General features: G+C 50.9%; 2 protein-coding genes across 2 annotated transcripts; one reads left to right on the top strand and one right to left on the bottom strand.

Annotated features, from left to right (window-relative positions):
- Positions 1-751: 751 nt before the first annotated feature.
- Positions 752-14,872, top strand: TJAP1 (tight junction associated protein 1; the record flags this gene model as incomplete). The annotated part of the gene is made up of 9 exons (XM_079550906.1): positions 752-832; positions 4,270-4,427; positions 7,427-7,455; positions 8,491-8,652; positions 9,257-9,323; positions 9,773-9,802; positions 11,024-11,131; positions 11,829-11,912; positions 13,556-14,872. The coding sequence occupies exons 2-9, from the start codon at positions 4,302-4,304 to the stop codon at positions 14,870-14,872; spliced, it is 1,923 nt and encodes a 640-aa protein (XP_079407032.1). The 5' UTR covers positions 752-832; positions 4,270-4,301.
- A 5,050-nt stretch (positions 14,873-19,922) lies between these two features.
- On the bottom strand, positions 19,923-25,308 carry LRRC73 (leucine rich repeat containing 73; the record flags this gene model as incomplete). Its single annotated transcript, XM_079532738.1, has 6 exons — positions 19,923-19,993; positions 21,597-21,780; positions 22,367-22,467; positions 23,535-23,657; positions 24,449-24,609; positions 25,037-25,308. The coding sequence occupies 6 exons, from the start codon at positions 25,306-25,308 to the stop codon at positions 19,923-19,925; spliced, it is 912 nt and encodes a 303-aa protein (XP_079388864.1).
- Between the last annotated feature and the right edge of the window lie 652 nt (positions 25,309-25,960).

Raw genomic sequence — 25,960 nt, 5'->3', positions numbered from 1 at the left:
GGGAAAGATGGATAAGGCAGATAAAAGGGACTGAGAGGTTAAGTTTCCTCTTGTGCTAATTAGAATAGCAGTGTTTGGGCTGAAGAGCTGCCTGCTGCTGTAGCTTCACGCTAAAGCTAAGTTCTTTCTGGGTACAACAGAATGTGGACTTTTAAGCAAGTTTCTTTAGAGAGGCTTGTGAATACTTTGAGTGTAGAGCAGAATTAGCACTTTCTTCTGTTACTAGATGTTGCCTATGTCCATTTCTGCTTAGAATCACAAGGTCCATCGATCTGCAGAGTGTGTCTGTTGCTCACTGAATGGAATAGCAGGGGATTGAGCCACCTCAGATGCAAAGAATGCCTGGATATTATAGGCAGAGGGAGCCTAACTGTGTAGTTAGTTACAGTGAAGTTTGCAGAACAAAGTTAGGCTGGTGTGGCAGGCTGGTTAAAGCAGAATGCCAGAAACTGGATTCCTGATATTGGTCAGGCTGCCTCTTGCAGGCTGGTTCCTATTCTGCACAAGCGTCCTGCTCAGTGGTGGGATGATTAAAAGAATTTCCCTTTCTGGGATGCAGCGAAGACAAGGAACTTCTTTTGCACTAAGGCTCCTGTAATTAGATAGCAGCCTGATGGTGCAGCAGTTTGCTTCTGACTCCTGCCCTGGCACCTGGCTGTGGGTTGCTCTGCGCGTGCCTGGCTGTTTCCATGTATTGTGTCAATAGGTGACTGACAGTTTCCTTTCTCATGTTTCAGGAGCTGTTGGCCAGATGCTGCTGGATGCTGACAGGGGAAAGCTGATTCGGAGACAGGCAGTCAGAAATGTTTGGACACGTCGTCATTTTGGATCTGTAAGTCCTTGTTTGAGGGAAAATTGCCTGGAGGCAGTGTGGGTATTGGAGTGGAAATTCTGAAATTTTGAGGGTAGGTTTCCAGTCCTGGTATCTCTTCCAGGTAGGTGAGGATGAGATGGCAGGTAGTTCAGTTGCTGAGTATTGGATAGGAAGTGGGACAGTCCTGCCTGAACCTGAGGAACTGTGTGATGAGAAACAGTGAGGCCTTTAGCATGTTTGTTCTGAGCACCACCGTGATGGAAACATGCAGGGATCCATGGAGGCCTGTGCTTGTTTGCCAGTCTGACTTCCAGCTGTTTCTGGGAGCTGGTAGAAAAGCAGTTTCAAACTGTAACAACTGGTCCTTCCTGGATTTACATTTTTTTCTCTCTCTTTCTCTCTCACACTGTACTTTACAGCTTGCTCCTGCAGATCAGTTATGCTGTTGTGGAGCTGTTCTTAACATTACTAGTCGAGACCTGACAATAGCATTGCAGTAAGGAAGGGGGCTAGACAGTTTGTTGGGTCAGGGCCAGCACCAGGGCACCTTTCAGTTTGTTTTGGCAGAGTTTTGCATGATCCTGGTTGCCTGCCTGTTCCATTCACCTTCCATCTGGCTCTCCCCATATGCATACAACTACTCCACACCCTTCACTTCTGTTGCTCCTCCGAGGGCTTGGTGCCATGGATAGGGGAAAAAGCAGTGCAGCAATAGAGGCGCATCAGGAAAGGGAAGACTCATCTGCAGTCTCTCTCATGTCAGTGACAGTGTGATAGCCATACAGCTAAGCTCTTAGAGCTGTCTCCTGGATCCACCCATTTCTCTTTAGGTAGTGATGGACGCCCTGAGCTTTGAATATAGAAGATCCTTTCTGAACTTGTGTTAAATCCTGGATTGGATGGGCAGTATTTCACAGAAGCCTATTTGCACCAACGTAGAGCATGACATGCTGCTTGCAAGAAGCCAGAGAGTAGCTTGTCTTCTCTCTTGTAGAGGAGTGAGCTATCACGATGGTAGGCACAGGAACGTAATGTTTCGGCTCAAAGGAGAGCCTGATAATTTCCAGCTTACTTGTAAGTGCACCTTTAGCAAGAAAAACTGACTTAACAATCACCTCATTTGTCCTCTTAGCATTTAGGCTTCACAATCTGCAGTATCAGAGAAAATGAGCCTTAAGGGTCCCATTTCACAGATTTCTTCCTGAAACCAAGGTTTTCTGGAACCTGTTGCTTCATGAATTTGCATGGTTTGGGTTGCCTGAGTGAGTCGTTGGGATGTGTCCTTGCCAAGTGCCTTACTAGCTCTTGCTGGGCTATGTGGCTCAACTGTCCTAAGCTAATCTCTTTTACAACTTACTGTTGTGGGTTGAAACAGGCATTTGTAGTGTGGTAAATATCCTGTTGTGCTTCATCGTAAACATTCCCTCTTCTTTACACATTTACAACTGACTTTTTGATAGATGCTAAGTCATTTGTTTCTGTTCTTCAGGGCATCTGAGTGAGCGTCACTGCTTCATGAGGCTTTGAATTTGAGCCTAGGCTGGTAAGTCCTCAGGTCCTTTAGGGCTGGAGAAATTATAGTAATTCCATTTTGGGATGTCTACATGAGTATTTGTTGTCCTTAGCCTGTCAGGAGTCGACAGAAGAGTTAACTGTAGGTTACCTGCATAATGGTGTGGTGTTTGCTAATATGTTTCTAACAGGAGATCAGCATTTCTCTTTAAAGAGGAGAATGTCTTCCCAGCAAGATAGATCCAGCTTCCTACTACATCCCAAAAGAAACCCAGCAGTTTATTTTGGAGATGTAGTGGAACATGCATTTGGTATGCTGGATGTGATTCTTCTAAAACATTTGAGATCTCTTCACCTTGTTTTTTTTTGAAGAAAGAGATCTTGAGAAAATGACTCCAGCAAAGGTGAATTTTCAGGATTTTTGTTGTGGAGATTCACAAGCTAATCCTTGAAAGTGGCTCACATATGTGGAAAATACGAGTACTTGTGTTCTTTTTAGAACAATGGAGGACAGCTTATAAATTATCCTGTGAAATGTAAAGTCTGATGTGGCTTGGAGCCACTCTATGTAGTACAGACATTCCACACTTGCCAGCCCTTCTAGTGGGCTCAGTATAAGTGTCAGGAGGATGCAGCTAAGCAAGAGAGGATAAGAACTGAAGATAACTCTCAGGGCTCCATTTGGATACTGCATAACATGTAAAACTCCCCTGGCCAAAACATAAAGCAAATGAATTCCGTTAAGTCATTGGTGTGGCAATATCCCTTGGCCAAAACTAGGAGGGCCAGTATAAGCAGGCATTAAACAGCCTTCCCATCACATAAGTGGAAAGGGTGATCTGAGTTGTGGCAGGTCCTGCACTTCAGACTTTTGCAGATCGGGCTCTATGGATTGCAGAGATGCTAAGCTTTGTCAGTGATAGGATTCAGCAAGGGAAAGGGGGATGGGAAGAGGGTGCTTACTCCAAATGTGTGGGGATTGTAAATGATGCATGTATTGTCATCAGGGGAGATCTGCCATGAGGCCCTAAAGAGATGTCTTGGCATCTCTGGGACTTACTGTCTTGTGTGCAGTGGGATGGCTGAAATTCTGGCTGGTTGAGGGAAAATCTTCCTGTTCTCCACCAGAGTTACAAAGTGATGGGAAAGAAAACAGCTGCTTTCCTTCTGTCCCACATCTTGCTCTTGTGCTGCTTCTGCTCCTACAGCAGGCAGAATTTTTCTGCTCAGCACAGCTGAGATAAAGGGACAAAAGCTAGTCTGGTCTTTCTCATAGCAATACTGCTGCATTTTGCAACTTCTGACCTTAGATACCAACATTAATGGCGTTGCTTCCTAATTTGATGCCACCTGCAACTTGGTCTTTGCCTCTTCTAACAGAGTGAACAGTTGTAAAAGTATGGTACCTCCTTCTGACAAGCCTCCTACAGTCTGCCCCACTTGTGCTTCTGTATAAGCAGAAAACTTCTGAATTTGGACTCTTTAGTGACTACAGTCTCCTCCCACGTAGTTCCTGCTGACAGTGACAGCACATAATCAATAACTCCTACTGTCACTGCTGCCTGTAAGGCTTGCTGTTTCCATATTGGAAAAGGCCTTTCCTAAAGAGCCTAATCAATATGCTGCTGTGAGGCCTGTTCTCGTTTGCTATATATAATCTGGATACACACAAACTACGTGAGTGAGTGTGTGTAGAAGGGGGGAGAGGATGTGCCAGCCCTCTGCTCTCACTGGCTGGGAGAAGGACACATCTATCCTGACTTTGCTCCCTCTCCTGCAGCTGCTGCTCAAGGCTCGTGGTTGCATCCTTTTCCTGCTCTATCAATACTCTGCATGGGGACCTGCTCTGGGACTCCAGGGGAGACTGTTTCCTGCTGGTTTGCTTCTAGGGTTCAATGGAGTGTCTGTGCCGCTCTCTTCTGTGAACTTTCTGCTGTTGGTAGGTAACCGCTGTTGGAGCCACGCAGGTGGGAGGATGTCGAGCACAGCTCCAACAAAGAAGCCTTACCGCAAGGCACCCCCACAGCATCGTGAGATCCGTCATGAAGTTCCCATCATTCGTGACGACCAGGATGGAGTGATCTTGGCTGAGCAGAGTCAGGTAACGGCTTGCCGGGTGGCAAAGGGCTTATCACCATTGCACCAGCAAATGGGGTTTAGTTGCACTGAGTCAGGCCAGCTTGAGCAGGCAAAGGGGTTTGAGGTTTGCAACCTGAACTTCTCCTCATCGTGGTCCCTGGAGTCCAGCAGTGAGAAGGAAGTAACAGGGTGCAGAGCAGAATTGAATGTGAAGAGCCAGACCTTGCCAGCACCGCCAGATGGTAGGAAGATGGGACAGCGAAGTGGGAAGCGGTGCCCAAACCGCAGTCGTGGGCACCTCAGCAAATTTGTGAGCCGTAGCATGGAGACAGTTGTGGTGCCTGGAAATGAGGGACACCGTTCCAGTTGTTCTTTCAAGAGCAGAAGCCTGGAACGTTCACTTATGTTTAAGGAGCCTCCTGAAGTCCTGACACCGAGGAAGTTTCGGGTCTCTTCTTCACACCAGCCCCTGAAAGGGATCTTGAAGCAGCCTGGCATGCAAACAGGCCCGTGCCCTGAGAACTTACGCAAGTCCCGCTCAGTTGAGACGCTTTCCCATGGCCGTGGTTCATGCAAGTACGGTGATCCTCAGCTCTGCCTTGTCCGTAAGGAGAAACGCTCTCTGGAGCGCAGCAGCAGTAGCGCTGCTGACGTTGCCAAACGCAAAGAGAAACTCAGAGAGGAAAAACTGCAGTTCTCCAAATTCTTGGATGAGATTAGTCAGCGGGTGCTGAGTCCCATCCGCTTGCGCCCACTAGAAGAGACCAGGGGGGCAGAGCAAGACCAGAATTCTGCCTGTTGTGCCAGAAGCTCTGTGCCAGAAGGCCAAGGGGAAGGTCACCTGGAAGAGGTCAAAATCAAGCGTGCATCTGAAAGATCCTCCTGCCCAAGCAGAAGAAAATCAGAAAAGAAATGTGAGGGAATGGGAATGGCTTCATGCCAGAGAAAATGTGCAGAGGAGACTGAGAGAGTTTCCAAACTAAGAAAGAAACCCATCCCTGGGAGAAAGGACAGTAAGGAGAAGGTCCTTTCCTTGGACAGAAAGGTGGTAGATCTGTGTCAGTATGAGCTGCAGCAGCTGGCAGACTTGGGGCTGGCGGGGACGTCCTCTGGGCAGCAGCACTCACTGTCTTCATGGAAAAGCAGTGCAGAGGGCAAGAGGGATGAAAGCAGTCCCTGTTCACAGCTGTTACAGCCAAACCATCTATGCGCTAAACTCGAGCGGAAGCGTACAGTGGAGCGGAACTACCCAGAGAAAGGATCCTTCTCCCCTCCAACACACAGGAGCTGGGAGAAGGGACCTGCCCCATCTAGATCCTCCCCTTCCTTCAGCCTGGCACTAAACAAGGTAGGTGCCAGGACTGCTGGCTTTTGCAGACAGGGGTCTCGCAAAGGCTAAAACTCCTACCTGGATCTTGTCTCACCTGTAATTCCAGGACTGGGGGAGATAACAGGCCCCCAGACCTCATGCTGTGGGTACTCAGTCACTACAAGTGTTGCTGTCTTGTGTTGCTGCTCGTGTCTGTGCTCCAAGTTGGGTATATCTTTCTGGGAGGAGCCAGCTTCCCTTTGACTCAGGAGGTGGGGGGGGCAGGAGTTGGTGCTCTCTCCCCTCTGCTGGCCTCTTGGGTGTTTGCAGGTCAGAGGTGTCCCCAGTCTGCAGGGAGCAAGTTGGGAAGCTCTACTGTCTGCAGGTGGTGGGAGGTTCTTGAGGCTCTTTATCTGCCCTGTACTCAGCTATCCTGGGGTAGTCTGGCTCTGTGATGTCTGATTGAGGCCTTTGTAAGCTGTATGCTCTTTTCTCCTTTGGGCCTGGTTTGGGACCATTGCCTCATCTTACTAGGAATTGCCTTATCTCCTTTACCGGCCACTACTGTGTGCTGTGTGTGTTTGTAGAGGTTGGGGAAGCAGTTGCTAGATGATTCTGCATGAATTAATCAATTGTTGTTTGGAGTCAGAATGCAAGGAGAGGTTGGGTTGATGGGATTGCCTGTAAGGACAAGAGATTGTATGCAGGCACTAAGGACTATCCTTTTAAAATGTGAACTGATGAAGGAAGCAGCCTCCTGATGTCTTACTGCCAGAACTGGGGTAGGTTTGCTTTATGTAATATTGCTAGAAGCTTAGCAACCTCATTCACAACTGCATGTGGCATGGCCTCTAAGCTCAGAGTTGACTGTGACACTTAATAGCCAGTTTAAAGTGTTTCAGCACTTAGGGCTTCTGTAGTGCCAGTGCTACACCAGGCACCAAAAATAGACCAAGGGCAGCTTGGACGTTGTGAGAATGGTCACAGCCTTGGGCTTTCACAAGAAGTATGGTTGTTGCTAGTGCTAATTAAATCTCACCCAGCTGTGCTGGCAGTCAACAGCCATTTCATGCTGCAGTACTCTCTCTCCTTGTTCTGCAGATCCCTACTCCAAACATCTGTGGGGATGTTGCCCAGAATGTTTCTTTCACGGGTTTTTTGGCTTCTGGTATTTCTTGTGCTACCCTAGAGTAGTTACAGTGGCTGTTTTCACGTCTGCAGAAAGAAATCCTTTTCACAGTATAATCTAGCTGGTGTAACTGGTAGGCACGTTTTTTTCATCTCCCAAATGATGCTCTGTAATTCTTTTGTGAGGCCTCCAGGGTGTTCTGATTGCTGTGGTGACAAGTTAATTCGCAATGTATACTGGCTTGTTTGATTCCTGTTGCACGCTAACTGTGGATTTGTAGGAAGCTGAAACACCAACAAAGATGATAATGTTGCAAAAGATGCTGAGATTGCAGGTGGGAGAGTAAAGTTACCTAATTTGTGTGGTGGTTTCTAGTCCAGCTCTTCTACTCTGAACCAAAACAGACAGTCTGTTTTGGTATCAGCTAGCAGAGTGATGTGTACAGAGCCCAGCTTCTCTAAGTTTGCTTATCATAATCCCTCAGAGCAGGTGTGGAAGAGTCCCATATAGGGTCTAGCAACTGAAACTTTGTCCTTTAAAAACTATATGAAAGCAACTCACAGCTGTTTTCTTCCCTGTGCAGGAACCCTTGACGGATGCAGAAAGGATGAAGTAAGTGTCCAGTTCCTCCTTTATGCCTGTTGTACTGCAACTGTGTGAGTGCTGATTCCTCACATCTTGCCTGTGTCACCTGTGCAGCAAAGCTGACTGGCCCTGCAGGCTCCACATCTTCATTCAGCTCTCTTGAGAGCAGAGCTTTAGACTGTGCCTTGCCAACCTCTGCATTGTATGCCTCACTCTGGAGGCGTGGGGACACATCTTCAGGTGCAGCAGAGGAGTTGAAACCTTTAACACGAGTAGAGAGAGAAGTGCCTTCATGTTGTGGCATCTGTTTTAATGTAAACAGCATGCAGGGGCCTGCTGCCGAGTGAGGGTGAGAACTGGGCCCTTTGCTGATGGTGCTGTGGGGCACAGACAGCTGCCAGCACTGTGCTTAAAGCCATAGTGAGGAACAAGTATGCATTGCTAGAGAGGAGCTGTGCTGTGCTTCTGTATTTTTCTGAGCACAAAGGAATGAAAAACTACAGGAAATCCTTCTGACCACCACGCATGTCCTGGCTGGGGACTAACACAGCAGTTTGTATTAGAATGGGATTGACTGACAGCTGTGATCACCTCTCTACACCCACCCCACCACCTCTCACCACCTCTGTTGCTGACCTCAAAGCTGTTTAGAGCACTCTTTCCACCATGTGTTAAAGGTGTGAGTGCTTCTGAACAGTTTAAGGGAGGAGCAGTTCAACTTCTTTATCCTACACTGGGATAAATTATTGAGTGGGTTTTATTCACCAGTGGGGGACACTGGAGCTGAACAGCCCATCTGGCCAGTGAACTTTATCCAAGCACTGTAACCTGAGAGGGAGCTGGAAGCTGATAACATGTCTGGCCAGCTAGTATGTTACAAACCATGCATCTCGTAACAATAACGCACCTCTCTTCATGGACTGGAATCTTCTGATAGTTCAGTTCCCAACTTTTTGGGGCCCACATGTTGGGTTGGCCCCTACAGCAGGGCAGCAGGATATGGGTGCTGGTGTGAAGTGCCCCTTGTGCCTCTTAGTGGTACCTTTGTTCCTTTGTGTCCAGGCTGCTGCAACATGAGAATGAGGAGCTGCGCCGACGGCTGATGTATGTGACTAACAAAATGGAAGCAATGGAGAGGGAGCTGGAATCAGGTCAAGACTACCTGGAGATGGAGCTGGGTCAGAACCGGGAGGAGCTGGAGAAATTCAAGGACAAATTTCGTAGGTACGGAAAAGAAAAATGAAAGAAGGATAGAGCTAGAGAGATCATTGTCTCCAAGGACTCCCTCAGCTGGCTTGAGCAGGCTATGCCCTGTTGTGTTGAACAGAGAGGTATGCTGCATCCTCAGTGCTCTTCCAGACCTAGGGGAGAGTAAAAGCTTTGCAACCGTTGCTTTCTCCAAGGTACGGTGTAGGAACATGGCCAGCTCAAGGGATGGACAGCAATAGGGAATTCTGTTTATTGGTTATAAGGTGGGATCTGTCTTGGATAGCTGTCTGACATCAGCAAAAAGGAGCCGTTGACTACATGGGATGTAGTGCTTTGGTTAGGAATTAATGCTATGCACTGATTACAATGGTTACACGTAGCTTAGCTCAGAGGAGTCCTCCAAAGCCCTTCTTATTTTCTTCAGCGAAGACATGAAAGGTCACTTAGCCAACCTCACCTTGCCCCTAATAACTGGGAGTCTGAAGGCCTTTATGTTGTCTTAGTACTGTGAATACTAAGGAGTATTAGGGTTGTGGAATTACTGGTTTGCTTGGTAGTTAAGAAGAAGACTTGAGCAAAGGCCTGAGGACCATTCCTATGTACGATTTTGATTCTGCAGGTTACAGAACAGCTACACTGCTTCCCAGAGAACCAACCAAGACCTGGAAGACAAGCTGCATGCCCTGGTAAGTGTTCTGCTCTACATAGAGGAGGTAGAAGAGACATGTATGTCAGCAGCAGAAGGGGGAAGGATTCCTGGCTTTAGCCAGCAGATGTGGTTGGTGTGGGGTGGGGTTTGGCCATGGCCATCTATTCTCCCTTCCGGCTGGTGTCGCAAACTAGTTTCTTGATTTACTCAGCCCCTTCTTGGTCATGCATGTGAGCTTGGTTGCCCACAACATAACTGCATGGTATTCCGTCATGTTGCTTCAGTCCCTCTCAAAATGCCAGGGATGTGTCAGCCAGTCTTGGGGTAGTCATCCTGGGAGGACGGGGGCTGAGCCAGTGTGCGTGTGTGTCTGTTGTGTGCATTCATAACACTCATGGCTGTTTCTTTTCTCTCCCTCCCTCTCTCTTTCTCTCTTTCTCGTCCTCACGCTGCTGCTGGCACACGCTGGGCGCACTCACCTCTCAGGCCTCTCTCAGCCAAAGCTGGATTTTTGCAGTTGCGTCTTTTCGTTTGTGTGTTTTTTCTTTTTCCTCTTCACGTGTCTCAGCCTGTTGGTTTCATTGTCAGTCCCACATATATACCATCCCAAATGGAGGGGCCTCAGCCCTCATCCAGCCAAGGGTTCACCTGGTGTCCAGCAGCTGCCCACAGGTGCAGCGGGTCCTAGCTTGCAGTGCTCCATCTTAAGAGCATTTGGCTCTGGGCCAGCTGGAGCATGGAGCGCTGGGAAGTGGTGCCCATAAGCTGTGGCACTGCACAAGATGTGGATGGCTGTGAACCTTGTTTGCTCCCTTTCCTTCCCCTTCTGGGTTGTGAGCAGGCAAGTTGAACAGCTGAAATGTAGCCCAAGATGAGGGTGGGTGGTTTTTTGTTTTTTGGGTTTTTTTTTGTTTGTTTTTAATGTTTAGTTCTAGCCCTTGAATTTCTTGGGTTAATATAAACTGTGTTGGTTCCTAAACCAATTGTATATTTGGGAAGGATTCTCCCCCTCAACCCCTTGTGTCACTGTAGTTCACGTGTGACTCATCATTGGGCCTTGGTGGTCACAGCCTTGGAGCAGACTAGATCAGTGTTGGAGGAACTTCTTGAGAAAGCGGATGGCTTGGTTGTTCTGAGCTATTGCTCCTCTCAGTTGTTACATCTGAGTTTCTGTCTGCCCTGCACCTGAACTATTAGGGAGTCTAAAGAGACAAGATCATCTGCTTTAGGGAGGGTGTTAGGGAAACTCCAGATGAAGCTGTGCAGATCCTTTTTCTTAGTAGAGCAAGAGCTGAACTCTTTGAAGATGGAGCCCTTTCCCTGCCAAAAAAACCCTGTCCATTCAGCATTGACTGCTGAACTTTATCGGCACTGTTCTTGTTCTGTTGGTCCTGAGCAGAGGGCTGATAATCACGAGCTCAAAGGTGGTTACTGCTAGTGGCAAGATGACTGTTCAAAACCAGTAGCTTGCCATCAGACACCCTGTGAGCCATGACAGAGAAGAAATATAGTTATGCTGCAAGAAGAGGGACTGCATTAAGGACGTTCAAACTCACTAGTTGTCTCTGTACCTAGCAGAGTGAATCCCTCCCGAGGTGAAGAGCCCTTTGTCTGTCTGTGTAGAAGTTCTTGTATATCAGCTGAGCATGTCATTGTGCTATGCTGGGAGTGAGGTGGGTGGTAAAACCGGTTTCTTCAGTGCTGTGGAAATTTACACCTGGTATTCTTGCATCTCAGATTAAAAAGGCAGAGATGGACCGCAAGACATTGGACTGGGAGATTGTAGAGCTCACTAATAAATTGCTTGATGCCAAAACAACTATCAATAAGCTGGAGGAACTTAATGTAAGTGTGAGTCTACAAATGGTTGTGGATCTGTGTTGAGGTGTGGGCTTTTTTTCTGGTTCAAAGTCATTAGTGTAAAGAAGCACATGAATAACTAAAATGTGTATAAAAATGTGAGAACAAGCAAATAGAAAAGGGCTTGAGGGGTTGAGCAAGAAAGACCTGATCTTCAAATTTGATATGTTTACTTTTCTAGCATTTAATCGTAAGGTTTGACCTGAGCCCAGGCTGTAGTAACCAAGTGGTTATTTAGTTTAGAAGTGGGAGGGAGCTATTGCCTTTTCCACACAATTAATGTAGAAGTTCCTGGATTTGGTGCGTGTTTCTATTAACTGCTTTCAGTTCACTCCAGTCTGTTTGCAAGATGCCTGGCATTGAGCAGTGTCTGCAGGCATGTCTGAGAGCTCCGAGATGGGTTAGCAAAAATCTGGTGGGACTTTTGGAGATCAGTTTCTCAAAAGGATAGGAGTTTGATATATGGAGTGAATATAGGCCTGGAACGAGAGTTGAAAGGGACATGGCTGAGTTGTAAGAAGTACACGAGGTGTGGAGAGGAGGGAAAGTCAGGCGCCCTCAGAAGAAGTTCATGATATTCCACCTTCTGTTTGAAGCTGGTGAGGTGGTGTCATTTCAGGTAAGAGATCAGTCTGACACTGTTGCATGCCTGTGCCTTTTTTTTTTTTCTTTTTTTTGTCAGGAACGCTATCGACAGGACTGTAACCTGGCGGTACAGCTGCTCAAGTGTAACAAGTCCCACTTCAGGAACCACAAATTTGCTGATGTGAGTAACAGTCCCACTGAGGTGGGGAATAAGGTCCCGTGGTTTCCACCTGTCTTTCTTTTTCCAGCTTTCTCTGCAGCTTTTCTCTTTTGGCCTCTCATCCGTCAGCCACAGGCAGAGGTATGGGGGGCTCCTGTTCCTAGTCCCACCAAGAAGCCAGTGCAGAGCCTCTGCCAGCTCCTCTTTCACACCAGCTCCATTTCACAGTGCAGCCAAGAGCTGTTATAAAAAGCACAATAACCTTGAATTTGATAGCCTGCTGGGTGCCTGATGGGAGCTGGCTAAAGGACAGATTTCTCTCTTACCCTGCTCTCTCCTCTTTCGTTTCTTACCTGGCCACATGCAAGGGCTGTGCTGTGTGATGGAGTCAAGCAGCAGTCTGTTGTCCCTACTTCACTTCTTGCTCTTATGAAAAGTTTTGGAGGCAACATTCAGAATGACTTTTGGGTTTCTTGAATGGTAGATGTTGGTACCAACATATATTCCTGCTTGTGAGAGCTCATCCTGCCCTTGGGGTAAGTAAAGGTGGAGGTTAGGCCTTTCACGTTGGTAGCATCACTCATTTGATTGGGAATATTTTTCAGGCGTTTAACCCAGCTCTCTCTCTTTCTGTGCCTTTAGCCTTCAGACCTTCTTATGTTCCTTTCTGCAAAACCATGTGCTCATCTTTAGTAACTTAGCAGGTGACCAACATGTCCCCCTCCCCCATTGTGTCTCAAATTAGCACTCTTGAGGTCAGTGTATCAGTTACTGCTGGAGTAACCTTGACCCCTCTCCCAGCTGTCACCACTCCCCAGGGCTTTGAATTCTGCCCCCCAGAGTGCTGTGTCCTACATGGCTGCCATTGGAGGGGGGTGGTATTGAGCCACTGTGCAAGCAGTCTGCTTCACAGCCAGCTGTTTGCATGCACTGTGCCCCCAGCTTTGGATGGAGTTTCCTTCTGGCTGTGATGGGATGGACCTTGCTGTGCCATGGAGTGGCTTGTGGAGCTTTGTTCTCCATGCTGGTGCATTTGACAGGACAGTGGGGAGAGCAGTAGCAATCATCTGCGGGACAAGGAGCAGTGCTTAACTCTGCTGGACGTTGGTCCTGAGGCTGCGGTAATAAATAAGCCCTGTGTTTGCCTCTCTGAAACGGAGTGAGTTGACGAAATGGGATGATGTGAGAGGAGTCAATGGGAGCAAGGGAAGGCATCAATTCTGATCTGTGGGCAGGCTGCCAAGGCAGCAAGGCTGTAATTACTGCATTTGGGGAGCGCTGCAGATGTGAGCACTGGGGGATGTGCAGTCACTTCAGTGCAACCACCAGCTGATTTTCCACAGATCAATAGACCTCTCCCCAGCATGCACTGGCTGGCCTTGTCTCTGTGCTCACAGGCATGGCCTGTGACATCATTTCTTGTTTTGTTTTTTTTTCCAAGATGGGCCTGGGAGCATGAGTGGTATGACAGGAACAGAGCCTTGTTGGTCTGTCATATATGGCAGGTTCTCTTTTGGAAAGAGATGCCTACCCCAAGGCAAGGTAGATAAACGTTAGTATTGAGATGAAGATTAAAGATGAAGGTTGGCTGGAAAAGGCAGATTTTTTGAAACTGAGTGACTTGTGTGTCAGTACCCTTCTAATGTTCTGTTCCTTCTCCCTAGCTTCCCTATGAGCTGCAGGATATGGTCAATAAGCATTTGCACAGCACTCAGGAGTCTGCAGGCCCTGGTCAAGAGGCAACCCACACCTTGGCACCATCTGACGTTGTGCCCACCTCAGTCATTGCCAGGGTTTTGGAGAAGCCAGAATCTCTGGTACTGAATTCAGCCACGTCTAGCAGTGGCACCTGTCCTGTGGCTGAGGATGTCTTTGTGCATGTGGACATGAGTGGAGCCCCTCCTGATGCCTGCAGCAGTGCAGGGCAGGTGAAGAAGGAGGGAGGGGAAGTTGGGAAGCAGCAGAATGGTGGCTGCAAGCCACAGGGTAGTGTGGAAAGCGTGCCAGAGGATGTGCCAGCCTTTGAGAAGCTAAGCCCATACCCTACACCTTCACCTCCCCATCCTATGTACCCTGGGCGGAAAGTAATTGAGTTCTCTGAGGACAAGGTAAGGATTCCAAAGAACAGTCCTCTGCCCAACTGTACATATGCTACACGCCAGGCCATCTCCCTCAGCCTGGTACAGAGTGAAGATGAGAGCTGCGACAGGCACCGGACACTTCCCAACAGCCCTGCTTCAGAAGGACGCCGCTCGGCCTCCAGCTGTTCCTGTCAGCAGTCCCCCAAAGCAGCCAGGGCTCATGGCTCTTCCCAGAGCAGCCCCTTCAGCAGCCCTCCCCAGATCCCGAGCGCCTTCGCTAGCTCTGCCAGCTCTGAGGAGGACCTGCTGGCTAACTGGCAGCGTATGTTTGTGGACAAGGCACCCCCCACCTCAGAGCGGGTGCTGATGAACCGTACGGCCTTCAGCCGCGACACAGCTCCTGAGCTCCAGAAGAGGTTCAGCCGTTCCATGCAGGAGCTGGATAGGGCAGCCTCTGCCTACTCAGATGGCGAGGAGTCTGCCCAGAGCTGCAGCTGGACTGTGAGCCGGGACTCAAGCGTGGACACAGACAGCACTGAATCCAGAGCCCGCAGGAGCCATTTCTCTTCTGACTATGGTACAGATTTCTCCCAGGATGAAGCCCAGAAGCTGTTGCAGGGAAGTGGTGGAGGCACTGCTGAGCCTGGAAGTCCACCCCCAGAAAAGCACAAGGACTATGTGGACCTTGGCTTACCTGAGAGCCCAGCTGATGAGAGAGAGTTGTTGCTCCAGGGAAGCAAGGAGAGTAACCAAGGAGGAGCTCAAGAGGAAAGTGGGGAAGGCAGGGTCAAGCCTCCCTTCAGTCGGCCGCACCGCAGCCCCAAGAGAATGGGGGTCCACCATCTGCATCGCAAGGACAGTCTGACGCAGGCCCAGGAGCAAGGCAACCTTCTCAGCTGAGGCAGGGGAAGCAGCAGCCACATGCCGCGGAGCTGTGGGATGCCTCCATCTGTCTTCTGAGGGAGAAACCTCTCTCAGTGCCCTCCACCCTCGGAGGAGCTCTGGGCTCTGCTCTTAAATGTTCTATTTATTCTCTTTCGCTACCTGGAAGAGCTGGGGTTCCCATTCCCTGGCACCTCAGACCTGCAGTACTAGCACATGTTGTGCAGAAGCACACCCACTGCCCTGGCACGCTCACAGCTCTCTTCACAGCCTCACACTGGTGCCTGTACCAGACCTTGTTCTTGGTACCCACAACCTGGTGCCTCTCCTCTCTGCGCTCCCATCCTCCCTTTCCCCTTCCCACTCAGGTACCTGAGGCCCCAGCTGCTCCCATACTGGTGCCTGCAGCTGCTCTGCTCCCTTTTAACTCGTGCCAACAGGGCAGGGTGCCTGGATGGTGGTGTCTGATTCCCTGGGAGCCCCCAAGGGCCATGAGGACTCTCCCAGGGGATGGATCTGGGCCCTGGGGTGTATGCCGAGGATGCTGGTTTCTTATTTTCCTGTTAGTTTTTTTTCCCCTAGTCCCCTGGGTTGTGTTCTTCAGAATCTGCACCTGTAGCTCCCCATTGCTCAGCTCAGCACCTGGCCTGCACTGAATCGAGATGCAGGCCGGGGCTGTGCTGTGACATTCAGCTGAGAGGCCTTGGGGAAGGAGGGAGGGGGAGGTCAGTTCCTTCCCAGGCAGGGCATTGCCCTCTGGGCCATGTGGTATGTTTGTGCGTCTCCTCCCTCACACCTCTTCCCCCGCTCTCTGTGCTGTTGTTTTGTTTGAATGGTGCTGACTCCTTGCTCTTGGGTGGGCTTCTTTCTTCTTTCCAAGCCTTTGGTTTTGGGGTGTATTGTTTTTTTTTTTGTTTTGTTTTTTTGTTTGTTTTCCCCCGCCCTGCATAAACAGACGCAGTGGTTGGCAGCCAGTCTGTTCCTTGCATTAAGGGTGTGTTAAGGGTGGCTCAGCTCTGAGCTGCGCTTCCCTCTGATCTTGGCCTTCAGCCTGCAGAAATCCCTCCAAATTTGGAAAATGAGATCTTGCCCCCGGGGGAGTGAGGCATGAAGGATGCTACTAGGATTTTCTGGGCAGGGCTTTGTGTACCATGGCCCGTGGGGATGTGAGGAAGCTGCTCCCTGTGGCTGCACTACCTCACGCCTCAGTAGCACCTGTCTGCCAGAGTCTCTTTGTGCCCCCCTCTGGGGGCTCCAGGCTGGCTCTGGTGCTTCCACTCCTGAGCAAGGGTCTCTCTGTGTGTTTTTCCTAGTGTAGTGTGTATTACGTGATTCTTCTTCACGGTCTTGTGTGCTCAGTGTCTTAGTGGGGGGAGGGAAAGGGAGAGGGCTGTAGATGTAGGTATTTTTTTTGAGGGCTAACAAAGCCTGGTGTCCAGTTTTTAATTTTGTCCTGTGCCCTTGTCCATGTTTCATCCCCAGCCTAGGGGTGTGAGGCGAAGGTCTGGCCTGCTTCCCGGGCTGTGCTGCCCCCACACCAGCTGGCTGTCCTTAGCCTGCTGTCTGTTTTTTGAGTTGCGTTTGTGTTGTCTTCTTGCCCTACTCCATTAGTTCTGTACTGGCTGGCTGTGTTGGAGGAGAGCAGCTCACTGCCCTGGAGGAAGCTGACAGCAAGAGACACAGCCAACAGCTGCCCCAGGGTCCTGCTCCCCTCCCAGACCCCTATCTCACCAGAGGGCTGCACTTGCAGCTGGAGGCAGCCAGGGCCCCAGCTCCAGCCTGGAGGCTCCAGGGCCTGTGAAAGGTAGTTGCAGGCCTCTGTGGGGCTTGGTGTGCCCTAGTTGGAGCTGCTGCCTATGTATTTACCTTCTGTCCCACCTCAAACAGCTGTGGAGTTCAATGCCGACCTCAAGGTAGAGGTGGGACTCAGTATTTTACTACAGTATTTCACTCAATTCCTGTGCAAACAGGCTGGTGCTGAGAGCAGAAGCTTCCTTTTAGCTTGCAGGGCATTATTTCTTATCCTGAAAGTTGTGATGGGATCCTTGCGTTTGCTCTCCCCTGCCACTATGCTGCTGAATTTCTCCTGCTCTTCTGCAGCAATACTGAGGGCTTTCACCTGCAGCAGCCACCATCCTGTGGCTCGTGGACATCACCTGGGGTTGGGTGCTTGTGGAATGGACTCTTGGGGCTCTCTGAACACCTGTGGCACATGTGGGACAGCCTGTCAGAGAAGGCTGGCTGATGTGGGTTAGCTCATCTGCCTCATTGCAGCTGGGAGGCACTGCCCTTCAGGGCTCATCTCTCCTGGTGTGCTGGTCAGGGGACAAAACCCATTATCTTGCTGAAACTGATGGTGCTGGGCAGAGCTGGGCTCCCCTGTGCTTTTGGTCTCAGTAAGCTAAAAGCACAACGGAGGAAAGAAGGGTGGGAAAGGAGTGCCCACAGCCTTCACATGCAGTTGTTTCATAGCATTAGGCCACTGGCAGGCAGTGAGGGGGAGCGAGCAGCCGAAGGAGGAGCAGAACCCCCTCCCAGCCAGCACAGTGCCTGTCCTCTGCTCTTCTCCAGCAGTGTTGGCTCTGGGGCCTTGAGCTGACCCAACTTTCAGTGTCCCAACTCCAGACTGTTAATCTGTAACTAATGTGTTCTGTTGTTGTTGTTTTGCTTTTTTTTTTTTTTCTGAAATTTTCAAACTGATGTATATTTTAAGACCAGAAATAAACTATTTTAAAAGTAGGAGGTGATGGCTGTAGTACTCTCACCTGGGTAGGGACCTGGGCCAGACCCATCAGTATGTGAAGTAGCAGAGCCTCTTATGGTACAGAGCCAATCTTGCTGAGCTGCATGTGCCTCCTGTAAGTTTTCCAGTAGTTGTGAATTCACAGGTCATCCTCTCTGCCTGCCTCAGTCTGTTTCAAGGTGTTTGTACAGATCAAATTGTCTGTATCAGAGAAGAGGTACAGTCCCAGGCAAGGGGGGGTACGGGAGATGAGTGGTGTTTTACTTTTATAATTGCATTAGAGCAGATGCTCTAGAAACTATTCTCTGGGTCTGAGTGAATATGGACAGCTCAAAGTTCAGAATGAGCCTCTTGGCCAAAATCCCTCCGTCTTCATGTCACTTTTGACTCTAAAGCTAACAGTGGGGTTTTTGTTTTTTTTTTTTAACAAAAATTAAAAAACAGATTATTGAACCTGGCAACTTTGGGAAACACTGAAAAATAATGTAGGTAATTTTTCACGTTGTTTTGAAGGCTGTGAAAGTGAGGCGTGGTCTGCCAAAACCTCTCTATGATGAGATCTGGTGCTATAAGAAGGCCCAGTGTTACCCAGGAAAAGCTGCCTGCCACATTTCAGTTATTTTGCTGGCTGTGCATCTGCCTGGTTTGTGTCTTCCCAGAGAACTTCACATGTTCATCTGGGATAAGATGAGGTATAGCAAATTCATCTTGTACTTACCATTTTTCTTGAAACCCCAGCTCATGGAGTCAAGTAAGACCCAGTTCACCATTTCAGAAACCAAGATAGGTTATCCTGGAGGAATTTTATAATTCTATTGTATGAATGTTATCGGTTTTTGTTTTCTTTGTGTGGGGAAAGTGGTTTGGAGTTGACAGAAGATACTCAAACAGGAAGTCCTCTTTGTGTGAGAGTTTCTGTGGGTTACTGATACCAACACTTCCAACAGTTTTGTTTTCATGAGCAACTGCACTGCAGGGGGCTCTAATGAAATCTCCATCTCACATGTTACACAGGTGTCTGCCTTCTTGTAATACTCTCTTTCCTAAGCTCTATCTTCATGGCAACAGGAGGAGACCTGGGCACCTTCTGTTGTAGGTGGATGGAGTAACACAGGAAGCATTTTGTTTCCGTGACTCCATAATTAATGATTTTATTCTGTGTTCCCTTGAGCAGCAGCTGTTGCCACAATTAAATCTTCCAACTTAATGCCAGTCATGAAACACAATCTTCTTCCTTACTACACTTCAACAAGTGCAGGGGCCACATGGCTGCAAGCTGTCATACCAGCACTAGTTGGAGCCTTCACCACAGCCTGTACCCCGTAGACAGGCTCCAGCCCTCACTTCCAACAGAAATGAAGGCCTGGAGGAGAGCGAACAGGACTATGCTGGACCTCACTGCAAGACCAGGCAGGCATCTCCTCTAAGGGAGCTCTGCTTCCTTGCAACAAAGGGAAGGTGGAAGCTAGTATCCTTCACCCTTGTGGAACCACCTTCTTGCACCTGTGGTCCCAGATCTTGTGCTTCAAGAGGAGCTTGTGCATTCCACAAGGGGCTGACCGAGCTTGTTTGACGTGTGAAGGAGTCTGCCAGCACCTCATACTTTACTGCAGAAGCCCATGCCTGATAGCCTAAAGCTGGCACCCAGCTTCAGCAGAAACTCACCCCTGGGTGGCAGTGTGCCTCTTTGTCCCTTGTCCCTGTCCTGCGAGCTGTGAGTAGCATCTGCGGCAGGCTGGTTCTCACTGCGGCAGGGCAGCAGGGAGCTCGGGCTGCGCAGGGAGCAAAGAGCCCGGCCCTGGGCGGTGCTGCCACCTGCTGCTCGTGCTATGCCCCCTCCTGTACATGTGGGAAGCGAAATGCCCATTTTTAGCACTATTTCTGTCAGTGTAATTACCTCGATGTAGCGGGAGCAGAAGGACTGAGGCAGCTGTGAGCAGTGCCACATCTGTGACCTTTATAAAACTCTGATTGTGACAGCAGAACAAGCAATAGAAAGACCATCTCTTATACACATCTGAATAAATACAGCCTGCGTCCTGCAGGGTGCGGCCAGGCATGGGGAGAGGCAGGGCAGTGTGAGTAACACATGCAGCAACCAGACAATCACAAGCAGCCGACGGGGCGTGTGACGACACAGATGTGTAGAGGTTCACTCAAACCAGGCTCCAGCACTCAGAGAGTCAAGGGAGCATCGACAGGACGTGAAATGCGTAAGGAGACCCCGGGGGCAGCTGACCGGAGGCAAGGAGCTGGTGGGTGTGTGCACCCCGGCGTGCCATGCGTGCAGCACTTTCCTTGGCAGAAGCAGGCAGAGTAGCCCAGCTACATCTCTGTTTCTGCTAAGAGGCTGTCACCGAGGCCTGACGTCATCAAGACCATCTGGGAGCTGGGATCTGTGGTGAAAAGGAGAAAACAGTGAGCTTTTGGGGCTGCGGGAGGACATGGAGCTGCTCTCCAGATCTAGAGTGAGGATGAAGGACTGCAGCCCTGCAGGATGGAAGCAAAGTGCTGAGAGGATTTGGGGATTAAGTAGGAGCTAGGCCTGCCCAGGTCATGCAGCTAACGGAGCTGGGGTTGGTGGGGTGGTGGTCACTGTTGTAAGACACCTGGGCAGGGAGAAGGTAGGAAGGTAAAGACTGCTGCAAGAGACCAGGGTGAGCACCTGTATTTGTTGTGTCCCAGCAGCCTGGGGTACTTGGCTGTCAGGAACATCCGTCTAACCCCCCTGCACCTTCTTGACACATACAGTTACTGGTCTTGCTGACCCAGCTGTGTGTTTAGTCAGCTCTTCCCCTTTAAACCTGCATGTGATGAATGGAATCTTTTCAGCTCTAAAGCCAGTGTCCAGCAGGGATGAGCTGGCAGGCAGCCACAGACTGAACCCACCTAGGGTGGTGGCACAGCCTCCCCAGGAAGTCAGCAGGCAAACCAACATTTTGTGGCAGCAGAGGTCTGGAAATCCTGATTTGCTGTGTTGCATGAACAGAGGGTTTGTGCAGCCCTCCTCAGCCTGGCTCCAGGAAGGTGAGGACAGCTCTCTGGCCTTGCAGTGGTATGGAGCCCCAGCCAGGAGTTTGGCAACTCTTCCCAGGCCAAGTGACGCTGATGCAAAAGGATGGGCAATGCACACCAAGTCAGAAACCAGTAGAGTACCAGTTTCTCATCCAAAATACTTCACAAACATCAAGAAAAACTGTTTTTCCTGGTTGTGTCGGGGGAAGATGTTTAGTGCCTGCATGCTTTGGATCCAGATACTACACATTCAAAATTGCTGTGGGGAATCTGTTACTAAAAACTGGGTCCCAAAAGTGGTCAAAGCTGCCAGCAAAGGAGATTTATGGCTCTAACAACTGAAGGACCAGATGTCCTGAGAGTGGTTGTGCTTGTCTGCTAATCTGCTAGTAGAATGGGGAGAAGGAAAAAAGAAAAAAAATCTAACAAGCCAACAGGATCATAATGCAGATATGATAACATACAATACTGTGTACACACACACAACAGCCTATCGGTATTTCCTTCACATACCTATATTACAAGCCACTGCACAGACAGGCTGTGGTACCTGGCTAAACTCTCACAAGCTTAGGCCACAGGGACAGGATCCTGTGCCAGTTCTGGAAGCAGTGAGGAATGACATGAGTTTTGGCTAGGATATCTGGCAAAGACCCCTGAGATTTTAATGTTCCTGCCCTTGGTTTTAAGACTGTGCACAAAGATTTTATTCCTGCGGCATCAGTAAAAATGCCTTTGAGATGCTGTTCCTACTCTCTGCAGCAGCCGCACTGTCCTTGGAAGTTCCTTTTCCAAGTATGGCTCAGCCCAACACTATTAAACATGAAGGTCGTAGATGGAGGCTGTCTGGATTCCAGCTCACAGGGGTAAGGGACAGATACCACTAACCAATCCCACTCTGAGAGATAAGTGGCACCAGGAAACACCCTAGGCACCCCTATTCCTTTCTGCCAACCCCACCATGCCAGGCCCCAGAGCTCTTACTGTTCTGGCAGATCCAGGGGTTCTTCTCCCTGGCTGTGACTTCACGAGCTTCCGTTTCCTCTTCTTCCTCGCCCTCTGAGAGCAGGTCAGAGATCTGCTGCTGCAGCTCAGGACTGATGTTGTTCTCTGACAGGATGAGTGTCCGTAGGGCCGTGGGGTAATTCTCTACCATGTCTAGCAAGGTCTGAGCAGAGAGAGATAAGCAGGCTGACAAGAAGCATAAACTGCAGCTAGGTTCAACAGCAAGAGTTTCAGCACCATCTCCCTGCAAACTCCAGCCCTCCTCTTTCTACCTCCACCGTCCCTTGGCTTTGACCTCCCTTTGCCAGACTTTCTAAGAGCCTGAGGACTTCCCATATTCCTGTGGGAAGAGCTGAGCCTAGATTTTCTTGCTCTGTCCAAAGAGAAGGGGACTGCTCTACATCCTGTTGCTCCCACATACCCAGCTAAGTCCCATCTCTCAGGGGAAAGCCTATGCTACCATGCCTTGCCCCCATCTGTACACAGTGCTTTAGCTCTGATCCTCCACTACAAATTCACCAAATAGAGCTGTGTGACTTTTCCCTGCTGACTTGAAGGAGCCAAAAGAGCCCCAGGGCTGAAGCTGTGGCTTCTGAGCTCCTCCTGCTGTGGCTGAATGCAACAGGACAGGAAAGCAGCAGCAACATTTCTAGGTGGAAGCGAAGGAAGGTATTCTGCCCCTATATAAATGGTCAGGACCTATTTCCTTTAGACTGCAATGATGATGTAAGAGTAACAGGTTTCCTTACCTGGGCTGATTGGTTGGTGAGTCCCGTTCCCTCCAAATCCAAAACTTCAAGGGTTCGACTGGAGGCCACAGCAACAGCAAGCATCCCGGCTACCTGGTCACCTACAGGAGAAGCAAACCAGGGCTGTGAGCAGTGCCTGCCTTCACTCATATACAAGCCCTGCTCTTGTGAGGCTGTCATGGAAACACCCTCTGCAAATTTCTGCCATTGAACAACTTCTAAGTCTTGGCTACCTCAGGAAAAAAAAGTTGTTAACTGAGGGAAATTTATTTTGTACCCCAAGGAACTGCATCTGCCCACATCTCCTTCCTACTCAAGGCTGCGAGGACCTTTCACCTTCCCTGAAAAGGATCTCAGACTCCCAGTAAGGACCTGAAATAGCCTAAGGGAAAGTTAGAGTGTGGCTGAGGCCTGTGCCAGCTAATAGGCTGTCACGTTGGAAAGGGGGGAGACTTCTGGGGTGGTGCAGCAGAACTGGGAGCATTAGAGATCAATGCCAGTGAAGGAAAGAGACACCAGGGTGTTCTCTTGGAATTTCCTGGAGACACAGGACTGTGACGCATCCTCTCTTGAGGAAAACCAGGCTGACACAAGGTAACACCCTGGGGTCTTTGCTGTTCTGGAGGGTGACCTGGTCTGACAGGGTCTGGTGAGATGGGAAGTGCCCAGCCCATGCCTGGGTTAGGGAGGCATGGCCTGGTCTCCTCCTCACTGCCTCACAGTAGAGCTGGAGAGAGTTGGTTTCTATGGCAACCCATGCCAGGCTCTCCTCCTTCCCCCTGCTCCGTGGAAAAGAGAAGGGAGGAGCAAGGGGGGCTTTTAGGGCCTCTGCCATGCTGATGTTGGGCCCTGGTACAAGGCCTTCAGGTACAGGGAAGAAGTGAAAGGTCAAACATGATGACACACAGGCAGGCCACTACCTCCTTTCCGCTCCTTCAGCAGGTCTCAAGGCCACATTACACTGGACAGCAGGGCTGGCTTCCGTACTGCTGTGGGCACCCATCAGGGTGAGGTCTCTGCTGGGGGCCAGGCAAGACAGTGCAACAAGCTGCCCTGTCCTGCTGGTGACACTGCTGCCCATCAACAGCTGGGTTCCCAGCCACCCACCAAAGCAAATAGCACAAACACAGACAGGTGGGAGCATAGTATCCCTTGGTCCCCAGCTTACCCAGGGGGTTGTAGTCCAAGTTCAGCACTCGGAGCTGGGAGCTGTGAGCCACAGCAATGGCCAGGCGGCCCCAGCCTTTGCTCGTGACACCTGGGTTGGCACTCAGTGTCAGCTCCTTGAGGCCTGGAGAGGAGAGAGAAGCCAAACCAGAGTCTGAGGGTCACCAGAGCAGTCAGAATGGAATGAGTTCAGCTAACCAGGAGATGCGTCTCCTGTACTCCAACAGACTAAAGGGTTTGGAGTAGGTGGCATGAGGTGATAGGTCAGCGAGGATCACAGGGACAGCCTAAACCCAGGAGTGGTGACAAACTGAGATAACAGAATCAGTGGCACTGTGAACATGGGCAGGCAGAAGTCTGTGGAAAAGACTCTGAATGCCAGGGAGAGAGGTAGTTTTACCCGGTATATGATAGTTCCCCTTTTAAGTGGGGCCTCAGAGCTCTAAAGATCATCCTCTGTAAAGATCTGAGCCTTAGCACTGAGGCTCTGACCATCTACACACTCCATGTGTGCACCCATCTGCAGGGATAATTTCTGGGTGCTGACAGTAAAGCCAAGAGTGGGGTGAGAAGCACACCATGTATTTATCTGTGGTGATTATTGACAGGCTAGTGCAAAATAATAAATGAAAAATCCAAGTTGTTCCCTCCTCCAGTATCAAGCGCTCCTGTCATGAACCAGAAGCAACCTGTTGGTCCCTGAGCAACAAGCTGCCTGCAGGACAAATGACAGCAGAAAGCCCATGGGAACTGCTCTTCTATCACTTGGTTTTTCTGCTTTACATGAGTTGGGAAAATAAGTCCCTCAGCCCAAGTTACAGAGCCTGCCTCTCCCAGGGCTGAGGATTTTGGCTGTGTCCATGCTCTATGTAAAGCTCCACTGGCTTCCATGCAGCCCACAGCCCTCGTGCTTACCAGACTTAGCCCCGTCAGGTGGCAGGAGTCCACAGATGAGGTTGATGCCTTCATCACCCAGCATGCAGTCTCCCAGGTCCAGAGCCACCAGCGAGGGGTGGATGGAGAGCGCAGGGTTGAGGAGAGCCAAGCCTGCATCCGTCAGGGGACTCCCATGGAGACTGCAGAGGTAAAAGGGAAATCACCACGGAGGAAGCCCAGGAGCTAGCTAACCCGAGGAGGAGGGAGAAGTAGAGGAGGATGATTCTAATGTCAGATGGGGAAAATGTGCTAGGAAGGCCCTGCAGAGGGGCTCAGCCGGCAGCTGCAGAGGCACTCCTCTCCCAGCAGGGATGAAGGGCAGTGGAGGACGCTGGCAGGGCTCAGGGAAGTCCTTCCCAGCACCAGGGCCACCCAGGTTTGGGGAGACAAACGAAACCACGCCAACCAGATGAGAGCAGAGTTAGGTCCCCAGGCCCAGTGAAGGGCAATGGATTAGCGTCTGCAGCATCAAGGACGTTGCTCCTCGCGCCGGTGCTGGCCGGCAGCCCCCGTCCCCACCAGGCTGGGCAGACCCTGCCGGGCACCCGCCGCTTCCCCGCTACTCACAAGAGGGACTGGACGGAGCGGTTGGTCTTCAGGGCCTCGGCCAGCTGCTTGACGCGGTTGATGTTGGAGACGATGCCCAGGTTGAGGTTGAGCTGCGCCAGGGAGCGGGACTCGGCCACCCCCCGGCAGACGTGCCCGAAGTCGCGCTCCGAGAGCTGGCAGCCGCGCAGCGACAGCAGCCGCACTGAGTTCTCCCGCAGGCTCTCGCAGATGTCCCGGATCTCCGCGCCCGACAGCGTCTCCCCGGAGATCTGGATGGACCCCGGCAGCATCTTCCGCCCGCTCGGGGAGCCGCAGCCCGCCTAGCCCGCGGCGCCGAGAGGGAGCCGCGCTGCGCGCTGCGGGCCGGGGCGAGCGCCAACGCCGCCGCCACCGGGCGCTGCCGGCCCGGCCCACCGCGGCCCCGGGGGCGTCACCGCGCAGCCTTACCGGCGGCCGCCGGGCCGCCCCGCTCCCCGCAGCGGGCGGCGGGGCCCGAGGGAGCCATCGGCGTGGGCTGATCCGGAGCGGGGCCGGAGAGAGAACGCGCCGTGCCGACCCGCCGCTCCAGCCGGGGCCGGCAGTAGCTCCCGCCCCGCCCGCACCTGCGGGGCCGCTCCGCCCCCTCCCTCCTCCCGCCCCACGCAGAGCGGCCCGTCCCGCCCCGCCGGTTACGCCGCCATTTTGTGCCCCGCCGCCACTCGAGGCGCGCGACGAGCTTCTGCCGTCCTCTGGTACTGAGAGGAGGGGGTGCGGGCGAAGCTCCCGAGAATGGGCCGAAGTCGCTGGGCTATGGTGTGCCCCGGGCTGGGCAGTAACCGCCCGTTGGCTTTATCTGCTGAAACCCACTGATCCTCAGTCTTGGTCCCAGCACGTGTGGCACAGCGATCTGCAGGTCAGTGTGAGCCGTGTCTGGTGTCTGGGGCAGGCGGGTCGGGGCCAAGG

This window comes from Tetrao urogallus (assembly GCF_951394365.1).
Source record: "Tetrao urogallus genome assembly, chromosome: 2".
In the NCBI taxonomy this organism is placed as follows: domain Eukaryota; kingdom Metazoa; phylum Chordata; class Aves; order Galliformes; family Phasianidae; genus Tetrao; species Tetrao urogallus.
Note: the sequence above shows the minus strand (reverse complement) of the source record. Positions and strands in the feature narration are given on the sequence as shown.